At 44.2% G+C, this 26,416-nt stretch overlaps 1 protein-coding gene across 1 annotated transcript in view; it reads left to right on the top strand.

Annotated features, from left to right (window-relative positions):
- The first annotated feature begins 24,247 nt into the window (after nt 1-24,247).
- The window catches only part of LOC126161498 (protein spaetzle 3), a 222,742-nt gene continuing 220,573 nt past the window's right edge, over nt 24,248-26,416 (top strand). Inside the window, exon 1 of the mRNA XM_049917397.1 lies at nt 24,248-24,334. Within this exon, the coding sequence (XP_049773354.1) occupies nt 24,305-24,334 (30 nt within the window). The 5' untranslated portion in view covers nt 24,248-24,304. The remainder of the gene's footprint in view (nt 24,335-26,416) is intronic.

Raw genomic sequence — 26,416 nt, 5'->3', positions numbered from 1 at the left:
TGCCAGGAGACTCCCAGGATAGTGGTCGGACACCAATCTGACTGTCATTCGTTATATGGCCCTACAACTGTCTTCAGTGAAGGGCCTCACTTCGGCGCGAGCCCCGATGACCAGCGAAGCCGTGCCGGGAGACTCCCAGGATAGTGGTCGGACAGCAATCTGACTGTCATTCGTTATATGGCCCTACAACTGTCTTCAGTGATGGGCCTCACTTCGGCTCGAGCCCCGATGACCAGCGAAGACGTGCCGGGAGACTCCCAGGATAGTGGTCGGACACCAATCTGACTGTCATTCCTCATATGGCCCTACAGACAAGAGTAATGGTCTGGTGAGCCATTTCATTTCAGAGCAGGACCCCTTTGGTTGTCATCCGCGGTACTCTTACAGCACAACCGTACATCGACGATATTCTACGCCCCATTTTGTTGCCCTATTTGGCAAGCCACTATGCGCTTAGTTTTCAGCAAAATAATGCTCACCCGCACACAGAGATAGGTTCTACTGCTTGTCTTCGTGCTTGCTAAACCCTACCCTGACCAGCAAGGTTGTATCTGTTCCTAAATGGGAGCGTTTGAAGCATTATGGGCAGGGCCCTCCACCCTGCTCGGAATTTTGACGATATACTGCGCCTTTTTGACAGAATTTGGCACAATATACCTCAGGAAGACATCCAAAAATCTATCGATCAGCGCCACGCCGAATAAGTGCTTGCATAAAGGCCAGAGTCGGACCAACTCTTTATTCACTTGCTCAAATTGTGTAGTTCGTTCTCTTGAATAAATCATCCAATGTTTCTGAAATTGTTATCATTTGTTTCACTGGACATTTACATCGGATCTACCGAATCCGTCTTTTTTTAAGTGTTATTTCCATCTGACATTACTTCTGAATGTTGTCCGAAAGTTGCAGGCTCAGACCGAGGGTGGTGGCGTAGTGGTCAGGCGCTGGATTTGCAGTTGGAGGACTTCAGTTCAAATACTTGTCCAGCCATACAGATTTCGTTTCTCTGTGACTTCACTAAATCGCTTAGAACGCTAAACCCTGATCTTCCTTCCTTGCTGTAACCTCAGAATTATACAAATAATACATGACCCTAAACTGATTACGTTGAGATAATTAATGACATATACAATTTATACTTTACAGCAACCCCAACAAATCATGGGCCTTGCCGAGGTGGGGTGGCTCGTCTGCCTCGACGATACAGATAGACGTACCTCAGATGCGACCACAATGGAGGGGTATGTGTGGATGGTCAGATTACTTTTAGGGGAAGCATTCTTTTCAGTAGTAGGCAACAGTCCGTATGACTGACTCATCTGGTTTTCTAACATAAGCCAAGATGCTCTTGTTGTGCTGGTACAGCGAACTAAACTAACGCGTTATTTTTCCTGAGGTCTTGAGGCTCTGCTGTATGGTTAAATGATGATGGGAACTTCTTGGGTAATATACTCCAGAGGTAAAATACTCCCCCATCCGGATCTACTAGCGGGGAGTATCTAGAAGGATACCGCAATCAGGAAAAACAAAACTGGCATTTTACGAATCGGATCAAGGAATGTTAGATCCCTTAATAGGGTATACAGGTCAGAGAATTTAAAAAAAGGAATTGGATAGGTTGTAGTTAGTGGGAATTAGTGAAGTGTGGTCCAAGGAAGAACAGGACTTGGGGTCCGTTCAGTACAGGGTTATCAACACAAAAGGGTAATGCAGGAGTAGGCCTAAGAATAAACAAAAGAAAAGGAATGCGGGTAAGCTACATTCTTCAAACAAACAAAAAAGCTTTGCATCACCTCGGTTTCGAGAGTTCCGGAACCTGTAGAGAAAATTGGAATAAAGATCAACGTAAACATTATTTCCGCCTTTTTTATTGCTCATGAAAATCACACATTGCATATTCTACCACCACACAGAGAGACCTTCGGAGGTTATGGTCCAGACTGTTGTCCACATCGGTACCTCTAATACCCAGTCGCACCCAGTATCCGGCGCTGAATCGCGTCTTGTGTGGAAGGATCCAGCAGTGTTTGTTTAGTGTTGTGTGTGAAACATGTGCATTTCGTTAGCACCGTTCTGTGTGGGTGTGTTGTTTTTGGTGTGGTTATCGTGTGCGATGAAATACGCAATAAAAGAGTCAGAACCAGGATACGGGATCCAAAAACATCAAGAAAGAAAGCCTGACAAGGAACTGGAAGTGAATTCACCAAGTGTTATGACAGTTTGACAATGACAAATTGTTCAGGTGTGACCTTGAGCGTTCTGATTTGAGGAAACCAGCTCCAAAGCGTCAAGTGTCAACTACCAAGTAGTTTTATTCGGACTGTAGAAGGGTTGACTGTGATGCTTCATGGACGTACCGTACTCTCAGGTTTGAAGAGGACACCCTTTGTCATGAAGAGGAGGATCGGACGATAAGCGCTCGATACTTTGCCTGTGCTTGGTCTCCTATAGATCACACAGGTCAGAGTTAATTGTCACCCCTTTTTGCATGCTCTGAAGCGGGAGATTTGAAAGTGATCCCTTTCTTAAACTTATTTTACCTCCGGACGGCACATTTCGGACATTGGTTCTTTACCAGAACTTTATCTACTTAATCCCCACTACAATCCCTAGAAACTGTGTTGAGTTCTATTCGTTATGAAGTTCTAAACACAGTTACTAAGGTGGCCTGATTACTCTGTAAATTTGTCTCGATTTTGTGATCACTGAGCCCTCTCAGCCCGTGAAGTTTCGCATCGTTTCCTACTCCCTTCTCGTATTTTTCCAGGCAGTGTACAGGGTGATTCTAAAAGAATACCACAACTTTAGGAATTTAAAACTCTGCAACGACAAAAGGCAGAGCTAAGCACTATCTGTCGGCGAATTAAGGGAGCTATAAAGTTTCATTTAGTTGTACATTTGTTCGCTTGAGACGCTGTTGACTAGGCGTCAGCGTCAGTTGATGCTAAGATGGCGACCGCTCAACAGAAAGCTTTTTGTGTTATTGAGTACGGCAGAAGTGAATCAACGACAGTTGTTCAGCGTGAATTTCGAACGAAGTATGGTGTTAAACCTCCTGATAGGTGGTGTATTAAACGTTGGTATAAACAGTTTACAGAGAATGGGTGTTTGTGCAAAGGGAAAAGTTCTGGACGGCCGAGAACGAGTGATGAAAATGTAGCACGCATCCAGCAAGCATTTGTTCGCAGCCCAGGAAAATCGACTCGCAGAGCTAGCAGAGAGCTGCAAATTCCACAATCAACTGTATGGAGAGTCCTACGAAAAAGGTTAGTTATGAAACCTGAACGTCAACTACCCGAGGCGATGGATCGGCCGCCAGGCAGCCCGTGACAGAGCACTTCATCACTGGCCTCCAAGAAGCCCTGATATTACCCCCTGCGATTTTTTCTTATGGGGGTATGTTAAGGATATAGTGTTTCGGCCACCTCTCCCAGCCACCATTGATGATTTGAAACGAGAAATAATAGCAGCTATCCAAACTGTTACGCCTGATATGCTATAGAGAGTGTGGAACGAGTTGGAGTATCGGTTTGATATTGCTCGAGTGTCTGGAGGGGGCCATATTGAACATCTCTGAACTTGTTTTTGAGTGAAAAAAAACTTTTTAAATACTCTTTGTAATGATGTATAACAGAAGGTTATATTATGTTTCTTTCATTAAATACACATTTTTAAAGTTGTGGTATTCTTTTTGAATCACCCTGTATTACCTTATCTGTTTTCCCGTCGATGTTGATATTGTTAGAGACGGAGGACTAACTCAGATGAACTTATTTTTCGGGATTGAGGGAGTGAATGAGGGCGGGGTATAAAAATTGACCACGTTTGGAGGAACCGTTCTAGAATTGGGCTGATAGATTTTGGAAACCATTGTGAACTATTACATGGATGGCAATATCTGAATTTGTAGTCCTCTTCTACCTCTCGCTGATCCAACTTCTTGACCATCAGCTCCATGCCTCAAGCGTAATTGATATTGTATTGCTTTCATCTCTTATTTATACTCTCATTCTACTGAGCTGAACAACATTTGCACCTCAATCAAAATTTTAATATTGAGGCAGCGCATTTACTTCTACATTTGCATGGCAATATCAGAATTTGTAGTCCTCTTCTACCTCTCGCTGATCCAACGTCTTGACCATCTTGTAAAACACTGAAGATTGTTCCACTGGAAAATCGAAAATAAAAAGCGAAACGTAGAGGTATAGAATATTGTGATATACACTCTAAGAGAAAAAAATGTAGTCACCCGAATGGGACGGAAAGCGGTAGATGTGACGTACATGTACAGACTAACATATGATCACAGTTTCAAAAAAACTGGATGATTTATTCAAGAGAAAGAGCTGCACAAATTGAGCAAGTCAGTAACGCAATGGTTCACTTCTGGGCCTTACACAAGCAGCTATTCGGCTTGGCATTGATTATTCCCATACGCAAGCGGTCATTATCTTGCTGAAATGCAGGCCCAGGATAGATTGCCACGAAGGACAGCAAAAACTGGGAGTAGAATATCGTCGACGTACAGCGGTGCTGTAAGGGTGCTGCGGATAACAACCAAAGTGGTCGTGCTATGGAAAGAAATCACACCTCGACCATCGCTCGTGGTTGTTGGGCTTTATGGTGGGCGACAGACACATTGGTGTCTCACACTGTCTGAGGCTTCTCCAGACACTCCCTCGGCCTGGAATCTCACTGACTGCAGTAGAACTGACTTCAGTGATGAGTCCCACTTTGAACTGAGCCCCGATGACCACGTGTCTGGGTAGGCCCCAGACAGGGATACCAAACTGAGTGTCACTCGCCATACAGCCCAACGACCAGTAGTGATTGTTGTGTCTAGACAAGACAGCCTAGACACAATGAGAGCAAGCCGAAAGGCACGCGCTTAAACTCACGCAGGCTGGCGTGAGGTCTGAAACAGGATACGTAATGAATGCTATAAAGAAAAGTACGTAGCTTCTGGAATACTTAACTTTAATCCACATTTGTAGAACATCGCTCTTGATGATACATTAATAGAATCTCAATATAAATTGAATACGGCGCCTTGCTAGGTCGTAGCAAATGTAGCTGAAGGCTATGCTAACTATCGTCTCGGCAAAATGAGAGCGTAATTCTCAGTGAACCATGGCTAGCAACGTCGGCTGTACAACTGGGGCGAGTGCTAGTACGTCTCACTAGACCTGCCGTGTGGCGGCGCTCGGTCTGCCATCACTGACAGTGGCGACACGCGGGTCCGTCGTATACTAGCGGACCGCGGCCGATTTAAAAGCTACCACCTAGCAAGTGTGGTGTCTGGCGGTGACACCACAGTGATGGTCTGGGGTGCCATTTCTTTCCATAGCAGGATCCCTTTGGTTGTCATCCGCAGCTCCCATACAGCACAGAGGTACGTTGACGATATTCTACACCTCGTTTTGTTGCCTTTCGTGGCAAGCCATTCTGGGGTTGCATCTCAGCAATATAATGCCCATCCGGACACGTCAGATGTCTTCCCAACTGAGAACCTGAGGTGGATTATGGGCAGGGCGCTTAAAGCAGCGTGGGATTTTGATGACCTTATGCGCCAGTTGGACAGAAATGGTTTAAATGGCTCTGAGCACTATGGGACTTAACATCTATGGTCATCAGTCCCCTAGAACTTAGAACTGCTTAAACCTAACTAACCTAAGGACAGCACACAACACCCAGTCATCACGAGGCAGAGAAAATCCCTGACCCCGCCGGAAATCGAACCCGGGAACCCGGGCGTGGGAAGCGAGAACGCTACCACACGACCACGAGCTGCAGACAGTTGGACAGAATGTGGCATGGTTTTCCTCAAGAGGACAACCAAGAACTCTGTCAATCAAAGCCCCCAGCCGAGTAACTGCTTTCTGTTTGCGTAAAAGCAAAAGGTGGAACAACGCGTTATTGCCTTGCTCAGTTTCTGATGCCCTTTCTCTTGAATAAATCCTCCAATCCTTCTGAAATTGTAATAGTTTGTTCGCCAGCAAATGTTCATCACATCACCGATTTTCGTCCCATTCGGATAATTCCTTCGTGAGTGTACATTTCAATCCTATGTCTCATCCTTATATTTTTCAGAAATGCGAAGAGCATTATCGAAAGGTCCATTTTAGTTTATACACTCCTTTACTTTACTGCAACAGCATGGACCCGTCATGTATAGATCTAAAAGGAATCATGAATACCTCACTTTTGGGAACAATTATTCACAAAACTAGAGTACTACACAATTTAAAATTTGAAAATAAATATAGCAAATCTCGAAAATGAAATAGAACAAAACGTAAGAGCTTAATAAATTGAAACAACGAAACCAATGATAAAAAAATAAAATGCCAATTTATCGGTTCTTCTCTCACTGGAAGGAGCTTTAATGTTCTGTTATTGGGAGTCAAGTAATATTTCTGACATATCTCCCCATAACAGTCGGTAAAATTCTCGCATTGCTTCTATCCCTGTACCTGATTATTTCGAAATCCGCTTGCAAAATTCCACAATATTTCCATTAAATTGTTGTCCACCATTATCAGTTGTAATCTAAAGTACAAATGAAACATGTTGTTCGACGTTAATGGATCTTTGGCTAGATAATTGCAACTGCATTGATAAACGTTATTCATTATGAATCGTGGTCAGGTATCAGCCACTTAGCAGTTCATACCATACCTGAGAGTATTGCGATCGTAATTTACCTCTGGTAAGCATTCGATATGCAGGATGTTGTACAATCGTACGTATATTATCCGCCGACAAGGAGGTAAGTTGATAAATGTTTTCTGAAAATTTTCTCTGTGGGAGCTTAGGAAAAAAAAGTGCCCGCAGAAAGGGTGCGAATTCAGTGTAATGGTCACTGTCCGTGACGCAGCAGTGCCGGATACCGGGAATCCCAGGCACCGGCGCCGGACTCCGTGCAAGAGCCTGTTGCAGACGCTGTGTGACGTCACGACCCGCTCGTCTGCCGTAGCTGACCGGTCGTTCGTCACGACGCTCCAGCGACAGGGCACGGGCGTCACAGTGCACTCATTCAAGAAGAATTTTCACACCTTTCTTGACGTCATCAGCAACCTGCCTAAATTGGCTGTTTCTGACAGGTGGAATATGATGAGATAAAGCTGTGGCTGTGATATGAGAACATAGCTTGCAACGTTACTTTCGCGTTCTCGTCAATACGGTACCAGAACGTTTAAGTTCTACCACTGTAAAGACGGAAGATTCGCCATTCGGAATGTCAGAAATGTGCAGTAAGTAGCAGCAGGAAAACACCATAAAATCACGCAGCACTAACACTCCAAACCATCGACTCTCGGAGAGAGATTTTAACCGTGTTCAGCCCAATGGTAAAGTATCGAACTATTTTTCTCCGAATCATACAGTTTGGGGGAAAAGCAGTGAGAATAATAGCTTTTGGAAACCTTTTATCAGACAAAGCCTGTTATAACAAGAAACTGTTTCGTTTAATAAAACGGCCGCCAGCCCAAATCGGGCACAGTGTCTACACAAAAAGATGAAGTCAATTTTCGACACTGAATGGATAACTATTTTCACATACTACGGTCACTTGGCAGTAAGTACTATTAATCCCACTTTCTGTTACTTATGGAATATATCACTATACTTCAGTAATTATTTAAAGAAGACACACATATGTTTCAACAAGGATACAAAAAATATGAAACTTATTGCTATCATTCATATGACCAAAACTATTATTTAACACGACTAAATTTCATTTCTTTAGGACTGTTATTTGTTAACGTTTTACTAACACCAAAATTTGTCTGGCTTTCTTTGACATGGAGAAGCAACACGAAAAATCAATTACTGTTAAGATTGCTGCAGTTAAACAATTATGTTATTTTACTTTCACAAATACTATTGAAAACTTATCCTCATGGCCACCCAAAGCGGTGGCCCTTAAACTGATACGTGCAAACTTTAGTATTTAATAATGATTTTCAGAATTTACTACCAAAACAATAAAATTGCCAGTAATTTACTATTATTCGAGCTTCAGTAAACATCAGGATACTCGGAATAAATTCGTTTAGGTAAGGACCCAACTGAGGTAAATGACATAGGAAAATAACAGTTAAACACAAAGGTACGTTTAACACTTATATTCCACTGATTGAAGATGGATGGTTCATACTGTGATACACTTCTAAATAAAGTACTTTGCCTGTTACTGATGTCGAAGGTGGGGTGAGGCGGTGCTGCGTACTAACAGTGCGCAGGTACGGCTCTTGATGTACATAGCTCTGTCTTCCTCTTGGTGGCGACGATAAAATTACAAGTTTCCGAGCTATTAATTTATTTCCGTACTGCGCCAATCATGTAGAACACGTCCGAGGCCAAAAACCCAGTCTTGCAGGTAAATTCGGGGCCTCTAGGATCACTGGAGGGCAGCGTGGAGGGTAAAAATCGTAGAGGGAGACCAAGAGATGAATACACTAAGCAGATTCAGAAGGATGTAGGTTGCAGTAAGTACTGAGAGATGAAGCAGCTTGCACAGGATAGAGTAGCATGGAGAGCTGCATCAAACCAGTCTCAGGACTGAAGACCACAACAACAACAACAACACATTTATTCCACCTACGTCAAAGAGGTTATTTTAAATAGATAAACTACACTTAACAAAGGCTTACTCCCGTTATAGTATTTTCTTAATTTTTCAAAATTATTATGGAACAAAAAAATTAAAAAATGTGCAGATTAATGGCAGTATTTCATTTACAATAGCATTACAAGCTCCGCTGTCACCTTATCAAGTTGAATACTTCGCCGTAGTGACCTTGTATTCGGCTGTTATTTAGATCCATTTTCCATAGATAATTTGAACAATAATTTCATCGAGACGATGTGGAACACAGCATTATACAGGAAACGTGTACATAAAATGTTTTACGATAAATGAACACATAACTTTTCAGTTCCACTCGTGCATTCCCACTTAAAAACTGCTTTTTCGGACTACCTGTTTTTAAATAAAAACTCGGCTGTTGAGAAGGAGTGGTCCACTAGAAATGATTTGACCGCAATCAGCGTGTATTTTAATTTAGTACACACACACACACACACACACACACACACATATATATATATATATATATATATATATATATATATATATATATATATATATATATATGAGGTTAGGACTTTAAGTACAGTTATTTTTATTGGTGACAGGGAACAGTGTACTAAACAACATTACATCAGTATTTTCTTCATTTGCAGACCAATAATCATAGATATTAAGAGTAATATGTTTTCAAGTTGGAGAGTGGCAAGAGCAAGACATTGAAGTTTATCTTCCCCTGGGCAGCAGGTCAGGTATTGAAGTGAAGACATGTGGACGCAAAACGGTTAGTCTCTACTGACAGGTGTAGTTCTCTTATTGGTGCAGTTACGACCATGCAGAAAACATCAGGTAGTGAATTATATGATGTGTTTGTGAAAACACTGTTCCACACAGAGAAAAAATTAACAATACACAAATGTGTGTACATATTAAGGTACCACATTTAAAAATATCTGCACTTGTACCCGCTACACGCTGTTTATATACACTACGTGATCAAAAGTATCCGGACACGCACAGAAACATGCGTTTTTCATATTAGGTGCATTGTGCTGCCACCTACTGCCAGGTACTCCATATCAGCGACCTTAGTAGTCATTAGACATCGTCAGAGAGCAGAATGGGGCGCTTCGCGGAACTCACGGACTTCGAACGTGGTCAGGTGATTGTGTGTCACTTACGCCATACGTCGGTATGCGAGATTTCCACACTCCTAAACATCCCTAGGTCCACTGTTTCCGATGTGATAGTGAAGTGGAAAAGTGAAGGGACACGTACAGCACAAAAGCGTACAGGCCGACCTCGTCTGTTGCCTGACAGAGACCTGCCACGCTGAAGAGCGTCGTAATGTGTAAGAGGCAGGCATCTATCCAGACCAACACACAGGAATTCCAAACTGCATAAGGATCCACTGCAAGTATTATGACAGTTTGGCAGGAGGTGAGAAAACTAGGATTTCATGGTCGAGCGGCTGCTCATAAGCCACACATCACGGCGGTAAATGCCAAACGACGCCTCGCTTGGTGTAAGGAGCGTAAACATTGGTCGATTCAACAGTGGAAAAACGATGTGTGGAATGACGAATCTCGGTACACAATAGCAAAATTCGAAGGCGGTGGTGTTATGGTGTAGTCATGTTTTTCATGGAGGGGGCTTGCACCCCTTGTTGTTTTGCGTGGCACTGTCACAGCACAAGCCTACATTGATGTTTTAAGCATTTTCTTGCTTCCCACTGTTGAAGAGCAATTCGAGGATGGCGATTGCATCTTTCATCACGATCGAGCACCTGTTCATAAGCCTGTGGCGGAGTGGTTAAACGTCAATAACATCCCTGTAATGGACTGGCCTACACAGAGTCCTGACCAGAATCCCATAGAACACCTTTGGGATGTTTTGGAACGCCGACTTCGTGCCAGACCTCACCGACCGACGTCAATACCTCTCCTCAGTGCAGCACTCCGTGAAGAATGGGCTACCATTCCCCAAGAAACCTTCCAGCACCTGACTGAACGTACGCCTGCGAGAGTGGAAGCTGTCATCGAGGTTAAGGGTGGGCCAACACCGTATTGAATTCCAGCATTGCCGATGGAGGACGCCACGAATTTGTAAGTCATTTTCAGCCAGGTATCCGAATACTTTTGATCACATAGTGTGTGTAGTGGAGATGAAGTTAATATGCCTAACTCACTGAAAAGATACGTGCAAGATAACTTTGGGTGAACACCACATATTGTTCCTACTGCCCGCTTTTGTGGAATCAGTGCTTTCCTCCTAAGTGTCGTGCGGTAGCGTTCTCGCTTCCCACGCCCCGGTTCCCGGGTTCGATTCCCGGCGGGGTCAGGGATTTTCTCTGCCTCGTGATGGTTAGGTGTTGTGTACTGTCCTTAGGTTAGTTAGGTTTTAGTAGTTCTAAGTTCTAGAGGACTGATGACCATAGGTGTTAAGTCCCATAGTGCTCAGAACCATTTGAACCTCCTAAGTGATGAGTCAGCCCAGAAAATTATTTCGCAAAATATTGTTCAGTGGAAGTGTGATATCTGGTTGATTCATTTGTTTATAAAGTTCATTTTCCGTTTCTTCACTCTGAGGTGTATTTATGTGACTTTTTTCTGATTATCATTTTCGCCAGCGAACACCATTTTCTCAGTCGTGCTGACTTTTTAATTTTTAGAATCAAACTACAATGAGGTGACAGAAGTCATGGGATAGCGAAATGCACATGTATAGATTGCGGCAGTATCGCGTAAACAAGATATAAAAGGGCGAAGCTGTCGTTTGTACTCAGGTGATTCGTGTGAAAAGGTGTCCGACGCAATTATGGCCGCACAAAGGAAACTAACAGACTTTGAACGCGGAATGGTAGTTGCAGCTGGACGCTTGGGTCATTCCATTTCGGAAATCGTTAGGGAGTATAATATTCCGAGATCAACAGAGTCACGAGTCTGCCGAGAATACCAAATTTCAGGAATTGCCTATCATCACAGACAACGCAGTAACCGACGGCCTTCACTTAACGAGAGAGAGCAGAGGCGTTTGCGTTGAGTTGTCAGTGCTAACAGACAAGCAACACTGCGTAAAATAACATTAGAAATGTGGGACGTACGACGAACTTATCCGCAAGGAAAATGCGGCGAAATTTGACGTTAATGGGCTAAGGCAGCAGACGACCGATGCGAGTGCCTTTGCTCACAGCACGATATCGGTTGCAGCGCCTCCCCTGGACTCGTCACCATATAGGTTGGACCCTAGATGACCCTAGATGAGTCCAGTTTTCAGCAGTTAAGAGCTGATGGTAGGGTTCGAGTCCGCCGCAGAGCCCACGAAGCCATGAATCCATGTTGTCAAGAAGGCATCGTGCAAGCTGGTGGTGGGTCTATAATGGTGTGGGCTGCGTTTGCATGGGATGGACTGGGTTCTCTGGTCTAACTGAACCGATCATTGACTAGAAATAGTTACGTCCAGCTACTAGGAGACCATTTGCAGCCATTCATGGACTTCATGTTCCCAAACAACGATGGAATTTTTATGGATGACAATGTGCCATATCATCAGGCCATAGTTGTTCACAACTGATCTATAGAACGTTCTGGACAATTCGAACGAATGATTTGGCCACCCAGACCGCCCTACATTAATCCCATTGAAGATTTAAGGGACATAATCGAGAGGTCAGCTCAAGCACAAAATCTTGCACTGGCAAATCTTCCGCAATTACGGACGGCCACAGAGGCAGCATGGCTGAATATTTCTGCAGGGGACTTCCAACGACTTGCTGAGTCCGTGCCACGTCGAATTGCTGCACTACGTCTGGCGAAAGGTCTGACACGTCATTAGGAGATATCCTACGACTTTGTCAAATGGTTCAAATGGCTCTTCGCACTATGGGACTTAACATCTGCGGTCATCAGCCCCCTAGACTTAGAACAACTTAAACCTAACTAACCTAAGGACATCACACACATCCATGCCCGAAGCAGGATTCGAAACTGCGACCGTAGCATCAGCGTTGTTCCGGACTGAATCGCCTAGAACCGCTCAGCCACAGTGGCCGACTACGACTTTGTCACTTCAGTGTAATGTTTTTGGTATGTGAATAAAAATATTGTTTTGTTAATAGCTCGTTGGATCCCCTAAGTTTAATCATAAGAAGGATTTAATGTTAGATCGTCGAATCAAAAAGGTGGCAATGATATTTATATTAACACAATAAAAAGTTATATGCTTGCATATACTAAAGAAAAGTGCTTACCGTTTTGGTATCAAAGTAATCTACCTTAAAAGCACTGAGTGGATCCTATCGATCGTTTGAAATATAAACTTTTTGTGTATTTGCTGTCACATTTAGCTCTATGGACACCATACGTTCTAAAATTCACCGAATCAGTTACATCGAAACTGGAAATTTTAGAATTTTGTCCCATCTTGGACAACTTTCTGCGGACACCCATGGCTGAAGATGCAACTCACTCCAACTGAAATGTTTATTGCGATGCCTTTTGGAGAGAAAATTGTTCCTGAATTAATTGTCACTTGCGACGTTACAACATACGTAATATTACGTGTCGCACGTGTAATTCTGTATTCGAGTAATCAATGGCTTTCCTCCTTCCACCGTCTCAAGCGTCTACCACCGAGCGATTCGGTCACTGACTGGACACACATGTGTACTCCAAATCGACGTTTGTCTACTCTGATCATCGTTTCCCCCATACCACTTTCGGAGAGTGCCAATATGTTTCTTTCAACAAAGACATGCCCGAATCCCGTTTTCATCTTTGTACGTCTCTCACGACCTTCATCGAGAGAGATAGCTCAATGGTAAGACACTGCCCTCATATCCTCGTATGGCCATCCACATTTAGGTTTTCCGTGATTTCTTCACATACCTTAACGCGAATGCTGAGCCAGTTCCTTTTAAATCACACAGATTGTATCCTTCGCCAATCCGAGCCTTGTGCGCCATCTCTAATGACCTCGTCCTTGATATGACGTTACTGCAATCTTATTTCCCTTTTTTTTCTAATGATCGGATTGCTGACAAGATATAACTGCCGATCATCTTTCAGCAGCCGTTCATAGGTGTATAGACTCTCGTAGAATAGACGGAGGCAGAGTCCACTGCCATTGTCAACATCGTGTAGATAATAAGGGGTCTTCGTCGGATATCTCTGATGACATCAAGTCAGAGGTGAACCGCATTGCAGGAGATCGAAACAGCCGCATTTTAGCAGTTATATCACCCAGAATAGTGTCTTCAGCATTGAGAAATTAAGGCACAACACGACGACTCCTGCAGGTGGAGAAGCGGAGTTATTTGATGGTAGAAACATAGCATAACGTCGTCTAAACTTCCAATGCACGTCAATGGCAGGATAACACTGCATCTAAGAGGACAAGGTGGGATGGATTCTGATGCTGAAGGCGGCACGAAAAATATCCGTGTATCGATCACTGATCAAGTTTATTTCACAAAGAGTAATAGTGTGGTATAGGGAAGGCTTGGCTCGTGCATATTCGGTCCCCACACTTCACTATTTGCTTCGCTAGCCAGGAGCGACCGCTGCCTCACCTCGGAGGTCGTTTGTAGTCATGGTAGAGTGTGCAGTCGAGGTGCTTGCAGCCGCTACAGCGTTAACACTGTGAGCAGATTCATGCCAGTCACTATCGATGTGTGAAGACCTCTGTCACCATCTTTGGTTCTACCAGTGAACAATGATCAGCTGTGCAGTCGGCTCTGTATGGTATGAATCTGTTCGAAGTAAACCGAAGAGCGAAAGAAACTGGTACACATGCCTAATATCATGCAGGGCCCCGGCGAGCAGCCAGAAGTTCCGCAATAAGACGTGTCTAATGTCTGACGTATAGATGAAGGGAACTGACACCATGAATACTGCAGGGCTGTCCATAAATCCGTAAGAGTACGAGGGGCTGCTGATCTCTCCTGAATAGCAAATTGCAAGGCATCCCAGATATGCTCAACAAGGTTCATGTCTGGGGAGTTTAGTGGCCAGCGGAAGTGTTTAAACTCAGAAGAATACCCCTGGAGCCACTCTGTAGCAATTCTAAACGTGTGGGGTGTCACATTGTCCTGCTGGAATTGCCCAAGTCCGTCGGAATGCTCAATAGACATGAATGGACGCAGGTGATCACACAGGATGCTTACGTACGTGTCACCTATGAGAGTCGTATCTAGACGTATAAGAGGTCCCATATCACTCCAACTGCACACGACTCACACCATTACACAGCCTCCACCAGCTTGAACAATGCCCTGCTGACACGCAGGGTCCATGGATTAACGAGGTTGTCTCCACTCCCGTACACGTCCATCCGCCCGATACAATTTGAAACGAGACTCATCCGGCCAGGCAAAATGTTTCCAGTCATCAACAGTCCAATGTCGGTGTTGACAGGCCCAGGCGAGGGGTAAAGCTTTCTGCCGTCCAGTCATCAAGGGAACACTAGTGGCACCTCGGCTCCGATAGCCCATATCGATGATGTATCGTTGAATGGTTTGCACGCTGACACTTGTTGATGGCCCAGCACGACATCTGCAGCAATTTGCGGAAGGGTTCTCATTCCTCGTTGGTCGCGTTCTTGCAGGATCTTTTTCTGGCCGCAGCGATGTCGGAGATTTGACGTTTCACCAGATTCCTGATATTCACGGTACATTCGCGAAATGGTCGTCGGGAAAATCCCCACTTCATCGCTTCCTCGGAGATGCTGTGCCCCATCGCTCGTGCACCGACTATAGGACCACGTTCAGACTCTCTTGAATCCTGATAATCTGCCATTGTAGCAGCAGTAACTAATCTAGCAACTGCGCCAGACACTTGTTGTCTTATATAGGCGTTGCCGACCGCGGCGCCGTATTCTGCCTGTTTACATATCGTTGTATTTGAGTACGCATGCCTATACCAGCTTCTTTGGCGCTTCAGTGGATACTGATGATGTAATTTATATTACGATTTGACAACAGTGTATAATACATATTTTTATCATTTGAGATAATAATTTTATATTTTGCCTAATGTGAAGCTGTGAATACTTCATGAACCTGATGATCAGTCGACAGAAACACGCTGTGTAAATAAAGAACTTTATCAGCAGCTCAAGGCGGTATTATGACATTTTTTTTCAAATATATAGAACCTGTGGGGCACGCCTCCTGAAAATGTATTTGTCTGATCTATTAAAAGTTGGACGAAAAAGCTAAGGTAATGGAGAAAGCATAGAAAAATAGAGATTAGTAGTAAGAGAGTTGACGATTACTTGAAATACCTTCTACAACCCCGCCGTGTAAGAGTAATGGATGAAACATGGTTAGAGTCGAATATGGCAAGGATTGACGACATTTGCTGCAGTTCTGCTTGCAGTATCCGGGTGTGGCGACTGCTGAGTCAGAGAGAAATATAGAGATTAGGCGTACCGGCAGTTCTAGAAGTAGAGCGCTGCAACGATAAAGACACAGCAGCCTGCTTCCAAAGCTCGGATCCGGAAAGAATCGAGGCCCATACTTCACAGCTCTCTGACGAAACTTCAGCGGCTTGACTTGCATTCACTCAGTATCAGACATCTAAGTCTCCGATTCAAGTTACGCTGCATTTGAACACAGTGTTTGACTTATTTGCCTGATCGGACAGGGAAAGGGAAAGGCCGCCAGCAGTGAAAGAGTGTAAATAGCTTTCGAGACAATTATGACAGCTGGTACGCGGTTTATTCCCAAATTGTAACTTCTTTCCGTTTGTATGAGTGTAGGCTATATTGCATGGAGTTTTGGGTATGTGTCCCCATTGTGCTGACACTCACACCTACGCACAGGATTAGCCGAGCCGTCTAAGGTGCTGCAGTCATGGACTGTGCGGCTGGTCCCGGCGGAGGTTCGAGTCCTCCCTCGGGCATGGGTGAGTGTGTTTGTCCTTAGGATAATTTAGGTTAAGTAGTGTGTAAGCTTAGGGACTGATGACCTTAGCAGTTAAGTCCCATAAGATTTCACACACATTACATTATTACTCACACCTAAATCTTCATCTATGCTCCGTAAGCCCGTTAAGGTGTGTTGCAGAGGATACTTTGGGCACAATTGTCACCCCTCCTCTTTCTTGTTCTAGACCCGAATGGCGCGCTCCAAGTTGGCGAGCCTCCGCGTTGGAATGATGAGGCCCTCAGTCCGATCGGACACACGGCTACTTACACAATTCGCAATCGACCAATCGTTTTCAACGATTTCTACGCATACATAGAATTAGAACATCAAACAATAAGATTCTGGAAGGACTTCTTCTCCTTGCGGCTTCACAAACCTGCGCGAGTCTTCGCCTTTTAACATCCACGTGATAAATTTTTGGCTACAGTGCGACGAGAGGAAATTATGCCTCTAACAGTTATAAACATTATCTATTCGACGTATGAAAAAACAGTGAAAACTTATAAATATTAAAATTATTTATATAATATTCTATGATATAATTGGACATATCGATGTGTATCATACAAAGACAATGATAATTGTAAATTCCTTTTGTGATCTGCGTTTCTCTTCCTTTGTTTTTACCTTTTGTTGGTTGGCTTTTGTAAGTTGCGGACGCATATCAAACTGAGGTCTGTTAAGAAATTGTAATTATTTGTTAATTATTACTTGAAAAAAGAGTTCATTATTATTATAAATATGAGTGATTTGTAACTTTAATTCCTCTCTGAGTAAGCATTATCTGTGTGAGTTATTTCTTTCCACTGCAACGAGCGCAGCCATTGATGATAGCGATTTCTATCGCGTTTTTGTCTGTGTTTTCCTTAGAAACAAATCAAATGCTTGCTTGACGAGGTCTAAATAGTGCACAATATGAAAGTATAGTTTATAGAGTTTAATAATCATTTCAAATACTTACTTATTTGGTCTAACAATAGAAAGTCTCTGTCTGCCGGCATCTTAACAATTATCTCAGCGGCAAATTCAAATTACGCAACTCTGCAGACATAAATGCCGAACGTAATACAAATGTGTAAAAATAAATGTGCACCAGTGGTCCCGAACTCATTTGAATGAAAATAATTCGAATCAGATTGGTTCTTTAAAAATAGTGCTCATAGCACGATCGTTATAACAAACTTTTCTAGCTGATGTATGGAGCCGAAATTAGTTACGCACGAGTTGCAAAGAATATTGTTTCAGGTAACATACGTCAGTGTTGTGCGCGGCTGATATTCTGTGGTTTTAATGATCATTTTGCTGAAGATAACTGTTTCCATCATAATCCATAGTTGTATAGAATCTGTTGTACGAACTGTAATTTAGTGACACTTACACAACTTACAGACAACACTTTAACACGACGTTAACTTGGAGTTCTTTAGCAACTTGATCAAATCTTTAGCCGGGAGAAAAATTATTTAGTAATTACTCAATGTAATAAAATAAGATTATCATTTCCATTTACAAATTAGTTAAGTACCAAACCACTGAATAACACAGTGAACGCCACAGCCTCCTTGAGAATTTCCTTCTATTCCGCCCTCTCGTTTACTTTCCTTCTCTATCCTCGGGTTCCGAGGACTCTGATCTTTTCTTCCACATCGTCCAGTCACTGTTTACGCTGTTTCCCTTTTAATCTTCTCCCTGTCGGTTTCCAGTGGAAAGTCTTTGCAGATCTTGTGTCCTTTGTCCTTAGCACATGCCCCAAGCAGGCTCTTCTTTTAATTTTAATTAGCCTTAGGATATTAGCTTCTTGTATCAGGTGATGCATCTCATAACTGTTCCTTGTTCTCCAAGTATCATCATTATTCCGGATCTTTCCATAAATTTTCCGTAGTATCCTTCGTTCAGTTATTCTCACTTGTTGTTCATCGGTGCTGGTTAATGTCTACGCTTCACATCCATATGTAAACACTGCTGTAATTCTAACCTTACAATTTTTGACTGTCCATTTACTATCCTACATGTCATTAGCATTTGAAATGTGTGATAACACCTATGATCATCTAAAACGCGGGATTTTTTTTCAGTGGACACGGAATATGCTTTATTAGTATTAGTCTCTAAGTATTTAAAATCCTCTATATGCTCAAAATTAAAACCTGCTGCTGACCAATTATCCAGATTACAGTCGCCTGTTCTATAGAGTTTCGTGTATTTAGTTTCTGATTCGTTAATTTCCAGTCCCCTACGTTGTGCGGCTTCTTTCAGCTCCACCACAACTCTCTCCAATGCTATCCTTCGTCTACTGTAAGATTTAGGCAGAATTATTTGGCGACATGCTGAACATGATCACACCACCAAAAACAGTAAGAAACAGGCATGTGGAGGAACCTTTCCCAGTCGCTGTTCACTATTAGTAATGTGATATAACATGGAAGCGAAAATAGAGGAACAGTTAGATGACCATCAGTTCGGCTTTAAGAAAAGTAAAGGCACTAAAGAGGCAGTTCTCACATTGCGCTTGACAGTGGAAGCAAGGCTAAAGAAAAATCAAGACACGCTCATAGTATTCGCCGAGCCACAGAAAGCTATCGACAATTTCAAATGGTGCAAGATGTTCGAAATTCTGAGAAAAATAGGAGTAAGCTATAGAGAAAGACGGGTAATGTATGATATGTGCAAGAACCAAGAGGGATCGATAAGACTGGAAGACAAAGAACAAAGTTCTCGGATTAAAAAGGGTGGAATAAAGTGATGCAGTCGTTCGTCCCTATTGTTCAATCTGAACATCGTAGAAGCAATGAGGGAAATAAAATAAAGGTTCTAGAGTGGGGTTAAAGTTCGGAGTGAAAGGATAACAGTGATAAGATTCGCTGATGAGACTGCCACCCTCAGTGAGTGTGAAGAAGAATTTCGGGATCTGTTGGATGGAATAAACTGTCTAATACGTACAGAATATGGATTGAGAGTAAATCGAAGAAAGAAGAAAGTAATGAGAATTAGCAGAAGCGAGAAACTTAACATCATAACTGGGGATCACGAGGTAGAAGAAGCGAAGGAATCCTGATACCCTGAAAGCAAAATAAACCGTGACGAACGAAGCAAGGAAACCATAAAAAGCAGACTAGCACAGGCAAAGAGGACATTCGTGGCCGAGAAAAGTCTACTTGGAGCTTAAATAGTGGCAACAATTTATACACAACCAATACAAAAGAGTTACGTATTTGCACGTGTTACTGTCCTTCAAAGTAGTCACTAGTGTCGTGCAGAACCCGTTGCCATCGATGTGGAAGGCGTAGTGTACCGTTAGCAGGGCCTGTTCTGTTGATGGTGCGAATGGAGCGGTCTACTGCCTGTCGAATCTCTGGAACATTTCTGAAGCGAATGCCACGAAGTGGTTCCACGGACTTAAGTCCGGGGAATATGTTGGATGATACAGTACCTCCCAGTCCCATCGACCGAAAAGAGCAGCCACAGCTTGCGCTGTATGCGCCCGCGTGCAAAATGATGAGTGGGTTGCGCAGGAAGTGTCGCCGCTTTCGTTTTCTTAAGGTGTGTTTATATGGGCAATATTTTAGGGCACTGCGTGGCCAGAATGGTATTGTCGTCAACACTGCTGCAATGTGACTGCCATACACAGTAATAGTGCAGTTAGGCTGGGCAATACTGCTGATGCAGCAGGCTGTTGCACATGGGTTCCAAGGTTTTGCCGGTGTTGTTCACGAGGAGTGGAGAATATTTCCTAATTCCAGGCCGTATCTATCTCTGTCCTTGTCTGTAAATGCTTCCCTCTCACTCTCACCATTGTTTCCTACTTGTCTCTCTCACAGCAATGCACTCAAGTGTTTGAGCGGTGACACTATCATTTCGCTTCTCTTCGAAGGATTGCGCGCAACGTATAGTGCCACTTGGTTTGTTCACTGTCTACAGTAATGGAGTAGAACGAGAGCACAATGACTTTCATAAATCCGGTATCTACGATCAGAGCTGTGGGACGTAGAAAGTATTGAATGCAGAGGTATGCAGAAGTGAGACATATTACTTGAAATTTTCGTGAGCTTCATCACACGTGTTTCCGTCTTCATAGGCTGCAGCTTCCCAACTGTCATTTTTCAGAATTCTATGTTTGTATACGTTACTTTCTGCATCCTTTTGGATTAAAATATATCCCCCATCGAGAAGCAGAGGCGTTGGAGTCGTCGATAGGCACCACAAAAAGAAAGAAAACCTGCTAGCTTTCGGAGTAATCCGTTTTCGAGCCAGAGTAAAATATCCGTACAAAAGCACACCCGAAGAACGATTACTCCGAAACCTAGCAAGTTTTCTTTCTCTTCGTGTGTGCCTGACGATGATTCCAACGCTTCTGTTTTTCTGTGAGTAGTCTCCTTGAACCCAAAAGCATTTGCATTCTACCAGAACTTTCTCGCAACATTTGCTTTCTGCGTCCCATGTATATGTGTCGCACGCAGGAAATTCATAGTTTTGTCACTCTTCTGGCAGACTCAAATTTTTTAAAGAAACGTGTATGTTCCACCAGCATTTCTGCAAAGCGTTAGTACTTATAGATAGAAAATACACTTAGCAGCCTAAGAAACTGGTACAGCTGTCTAATATCGAGCACGGCCCCCGCGAGTACACAGAAGTTCCGCAACACGACGTGGCATGAACTCGACTATGTCTGAAGTAGTGCTGGAGGGAGCTGACACCATCAATCCTGCAGGGCCGTCCATAAATCCGTAAGAGTACGAGGGGGTGGAGATCTCTTTCGAACGGTACGTTCAAAGGCCTCCCAGATATATGTTCATGTCTGGGGAGCTTGGTGGCCAGCGGAAGGGTTTTAAACTCAGAAGAGTGTTGCTGGAGCCACTGTGTAGCAATTCTCGACGTGTAGGGTGTCACATTGTCCTGTTGGAACTGCCAAAGTCCGTCGGAATGCTCAATGGAAATGAGTGGATGCAGGTGATCAGATAGGATGCTTACGTAAGTGTCACCTGTCAGAGTCGTATCTAGACGTATCGGGGGTCCCATATCACTCCAAAATACCACTCCAACTGCACACGCCCCACACCGTTACAGAGCCTCCACCAGCTTGAACAGTCCCCTGCTGACATGCAGGGTCCATGGATTCATGAGGTTGTCTCCATACCCGTACACGTCCAACCGCTGGATACCATTTGAAACGAGACTCGCCCGACCAGGCAACATGTTTCCAGTCATCAACAGTCCAACACCGGTGCTGACGGGTCCAGCCGAGATATAAAGCTTTGTGTCGTGCAGTCATCAAGGGTACAAGAGTGGGCCTTTGGCTCCGAAAGGCCGTATCGATGAAGTTTCGCTGAATGGTTCGCACGCTGAAACTTTTGATGGCCCAGCACTGAAACCTGCAGGAATTTGCACAAGAGTTGCTCTTCTGTCACGCTGAATGGTTCGCTTCACTCGTTGTTGGCCCCGTTCTTGCAGGATCTTCTTCCGGCAGCAGCGATGTCGGAGATTCGATGTTTTACCGGATTCCTGATATTCACGGCATGCTCGTGAAATGGTCGTAGAGGAAAATGGCCACTTCATCGCTTACTCGGAGATGCTGTGTCCCATCGCTCGTGCGCCGACTATAACACCAGGTTCAAACTCACTTAAATCTTGAGAACCTACCATTGTAGCAGCAGTACAAACAACTGCGCCAGACTCTTGTTGTCTTATATAGGAGTTGCCGACAGCAGCACCGTATTCTCCCTTTTTACATGTCTCTGTAGGTGAATACGCATGCTTATATCAGTTTCCTTGGCGCTTCATTGTATGTGTGAGGTGCCACACTGTTACTGCCTGGTCCGTGGCGCTTTCTCGATACATCGTTATCTACCACATCTAGAGGAGACACAGCTTGTTGTTTAATGTAAAAGCAGGAGTGCTGCACTCTTCTTTAGCTCGCTATCGTTCACCTTTTGCATATAGCGTGGCCGGTGTAAATACACTATTGGCCATTAAAATTGCTACAACACGAAGGTGACGTGCTACAGACGCGAAATTTAACCGACAGGATGAAGATGCTGCGATATGCAAATGATTAACTTTTCAGAGCATTCACACAACGTTGGCGCCGGTGGTGACACCTACAACATGCTCACATGAGGAAAGTTTCCAACCGATTTCTCATACACAAACAGCAGTTGACCGGCGCCTTGCCTGGTGAAACGTTGTTGTGATGTCTCGTATAAGGAGGAGAAATGCGTACCATCACGATTCCGACTTTGATAAAGATCGGATAAAGGTCGATTGCGGTTTATCGTATCGCGACATTGCTGCTCGCGTTGGTCGAGATCCAATGACTGTTAGCAGAATATGGAATCGGTGGGTTCAGGAGGGTAATACGGAACGCCGTGCTGGATCCCAACGGCCTCGTATCACTAGCAGCCGAGATGAGAGGCATCTGCATGGCTGTAACGGATCGTGCAGGCACGTCTAGATCCCTGAGTCAACAGATGGGGACGTTTGCAAGACAACAACCATCTGCACGAACAGTTCGACGACGTATGCAGCAGCATGGACTATCAGCTCGGAGACCATGGCTGCGGTTACCCTTGACGCTGCATCACAGACAGAAGCGCCTGCGATGGTGTGCTCAACGACGAACCTGGGTGCACGAATTTTTTCGGATGAATCCAGGTTCTGTTTACAGCATCATGATGGTCGCCTCCGTGTTTGGCGACATCGCGGTGAACGCACATTGGAAGCGTGTATTCGTCATCGCCGTACTGGCGTATCACCCGGCGTGATGGTATGGGGTGCCATTGGTTACACGTCTCGGTCACCTCTTGTTCGCACTGACGGCACTATGAACGGTGGACGTTACATTTCCGGTGTGTTACGTTCGTGGCTCTACCCTTCATTTGATCCCAGCGAAACCCTACATTTCAGCAGGATAATGCACGACCGCATGTTGCAGGTCCTGTACGGGCCTTTGTGGATACAAAAAATGTTCGACTGCTGCCCTGGCCAGTACATTCTCCAGATCTGTCACCAATTGAAAACGTCTGATCAATGGTGACCGAGCAACTGGCTCGTCACAATGCGCCAGTCACAACTGTTGATGAACTGTGGTATCGTGTTGAAGCTGCATGGGCAGCTGTAGCTGTACACGCCATCCAAGCTCTATTTGACTCAATGCCCAGGCGTATCAAGCCCGTTATTACGGCCAGAGGTGACTGTTGTGCGTACTGATTTCTCAAGATCTATGCACCCAAATTGCGTGAAAATGTAATCACATGTCAGTTCTAGTATAATATATTTCTCCAGTGAATACCCGTTTATCATCTGCATTTGTTCTTGGTGTACCAATTGTAATGGCCAGTAGTGTAGTTTTGACCCGTTAATTATTGCTGGATAAAAGTGGCCGGTAATGTTGTGACGTTTGCTTGCGATTCGTGTAGCCGGCAATGGTCCTTGCAATTTCTACTGCCCGTGTAAACGTACAGTTAGCGATCGTAGTGGGCAAACAATTTTTTAGCGCTGCAGAGAAGTTACGTAATGAAATTTACAGTGTTAAAAAAAAAAAAAAAAGGCGGGCACGTTGTGTGAGTGGTGGCTGACGTTGACGTCAGGAAGGCGGTGTCTGTCCGTACGTCAGCGGACGGCTGGGAAGTTCATTGAGACAGGCGAGCGCTGCGGAGGACCCGTCCGCTGATGGTCGAGGAGGAGGTGGGAAGGGGGGGGGGGGTGCTCGCGCAGGTGGAGGGAGGCAGCGCCCGCTGCGGCCAGTAGCTCTCGGGACGCCGCCACAGCACCACCACCAGCACAACATGTGGCTGCTGCAGCTCTTCTCCCTACTGGTGAGTCTTCCTCCGCGCCTGCGGCCGACGCACCGGCCGGTGGCCGGTTACTGGGCCTGCGTCCACTCGCGTTGCGTGTCCCAGACGCGGGAATGCAGTGTGTATTGTACATTAACATGGACTGCAAAAGGACCAGTTGAAGAACTTTACATCACAACAGGACAAATCCTTTGTTGTTGTTGTTGTTGTGGTCTTCAGTCCAGAGACTGGTTTGATGCAGCTCTCAATGCTACTCTATCCTGTGCAAGCTTCTTCATCTCCCAGTACCTACTGCAACCTACATCCTTCTGAATCTGTTTAGTGTATTCATGTCTTGGTCTCCCTCTACGATTTTTACCGTCCGCGCTGCCCTCCAATACTAAATTGGTGATCCCTTGACGCCTCAGAATATGTCCTACCAAGCGATCCCTTCTTCTAGTCAAATTGTGCCACAAATTTCTCTTCTCCCCAATTCTATTCAATACCTCCTCATTAGTTATGTGATGTACCATCTAACCTTCAGCATGCTTCTGTAGCACCACATTTTGAAAGCTTCTATTCTCTTCTTGTCCAAACTATTTATCGTCCACTTTTCACTTCCATACATGGCTACACTTCATACATTTACTTTCAGAAACGACTTCCTGACACTTCTATCTATACTCGATGTTAACAAATTTCTCTTCCTCCGAAACGCTTTCCTTGCCATTGCCAGTCTACATTTTATATCCTCTCTACTTCGACCATCATCAGTTATTTTGCCCCCCAAATAGCAAAACTCCTTTACTACTATAAGTGTTTCATTTCCTAATCTAATTCCCTCAGCATCACCCGACTTAATTCGACTACATCCCGTTATCCTCGTTTTGCTTTTGTTGATGTTCATCTTATATCCTCCTTTCAAGACACTGTCCACTCCGTTCAGCTGCTTTTTCAGGTCCTTTCCTGTCTCTGACAGAATTACAATGTTATCGGTGAACCTCAAAGTTTTAATTTGTTCTCCACGGATTTTAATTCCTGCTCCGAATTTTTCTTTTTTTTTCCTTTACTGCTTGCTCAATATACAGCTTGAATAATATCGGGGATAGGCTCCAACCCTGTCTCACTCCCTTCCCAACCACTGCTTCCCTTTCATTCCCCTCGACTCTTATAACTGCCATCTGGTTTCTGTACAAATTGTAAATAGCCTTTCGCTCCCTGTATTTTACCCCTTTACAATAGGAAAATTGACACACGTGGAAGTTCTTCTGGGCTTCAGTCTGAAGACTGCTTTGATGCAACCCTCCACGCTGCTCTATCCGGTACTAGCCTGTTCATCAGTACATAACTACTGCAAATAACACCCATTTCATGCCTAGGTGTCACTATACAGTTTTTGCCAATTTTACCAGACTGACGGTTCCCTGATGCCTGAGGTTGTGCCCTATCACCCAGTCTCTTCTTTTAGTCAATTTATGCTATACATTTCTTTTTCCCCAGTTCGATTCAGTACCTTCTCATTTTCTAATCTGCGCCGTTTTTCTGTAGAACCGCATTTCAAAAACTTCTGTTCTCTTCTTATATAAACCATTTATCGTCCAAGTTTCACTTCCGCGCAAAGCTGCACTCCAGATAAATGGTGTCAGAAAAACTTACTAACATTTACATTCAAACGGTACTGCAGCGCCTGTGTTGTTCAGAAGCGCGATGCAAAGTTCCACTGCATCGAGCTTCTCAATAACAAAGGCACTGCAATATCGCATTTATCAACCGATACCGGACAAGTGACTTTCAAATAAAATGTCTCCCCCGTACGGGAGCGTACATAATGGGTGTACGAGTGCAGGTTGTAGACAGGTGGTTTGCGACATTTGGATTTTTGGGTCTGACTGTAAAGTGTGCTCGGATAGCCTAATGGTAACATCCTGCGGTTATTCGTACCTCGGTAGCTCAGCGTGTTCGATGAGAGAGCTGGTTGGCCTCTGTAATAAAAAAACTGAGTGAAAGGATCAACAACGAACTTGAACGGACGTCATGTGACGTCACGACCAAACACAACGAACAAAATGCAGAAAAAAGTGGTAAGGGAACTGGTCGCAGTAAGCTGAAAATCCAGTTTCAAGT

The sequence above is a fragment of the Schistocerca cancellata genome, chromosome 2 (genome assembly GCF_023864275.1).
Source record: "Schistocerca cancellata isolate TAMUIC-IGC-003103 chromosome 2, iqSchCanc2.1, whole genome shotgun sequence".
Lineage (NCBI taxonomy): Eukaryota > Metazoa > Arthropoda > Insecta > Orthoptera > Acrididae > Schistocerca > Schistocerca cancellata.
The sequence above is the reverse complement of the archived record's forward strand: the minus strand, read 5'-3'. Positions and strand labels throughout refer to the sequence as shown.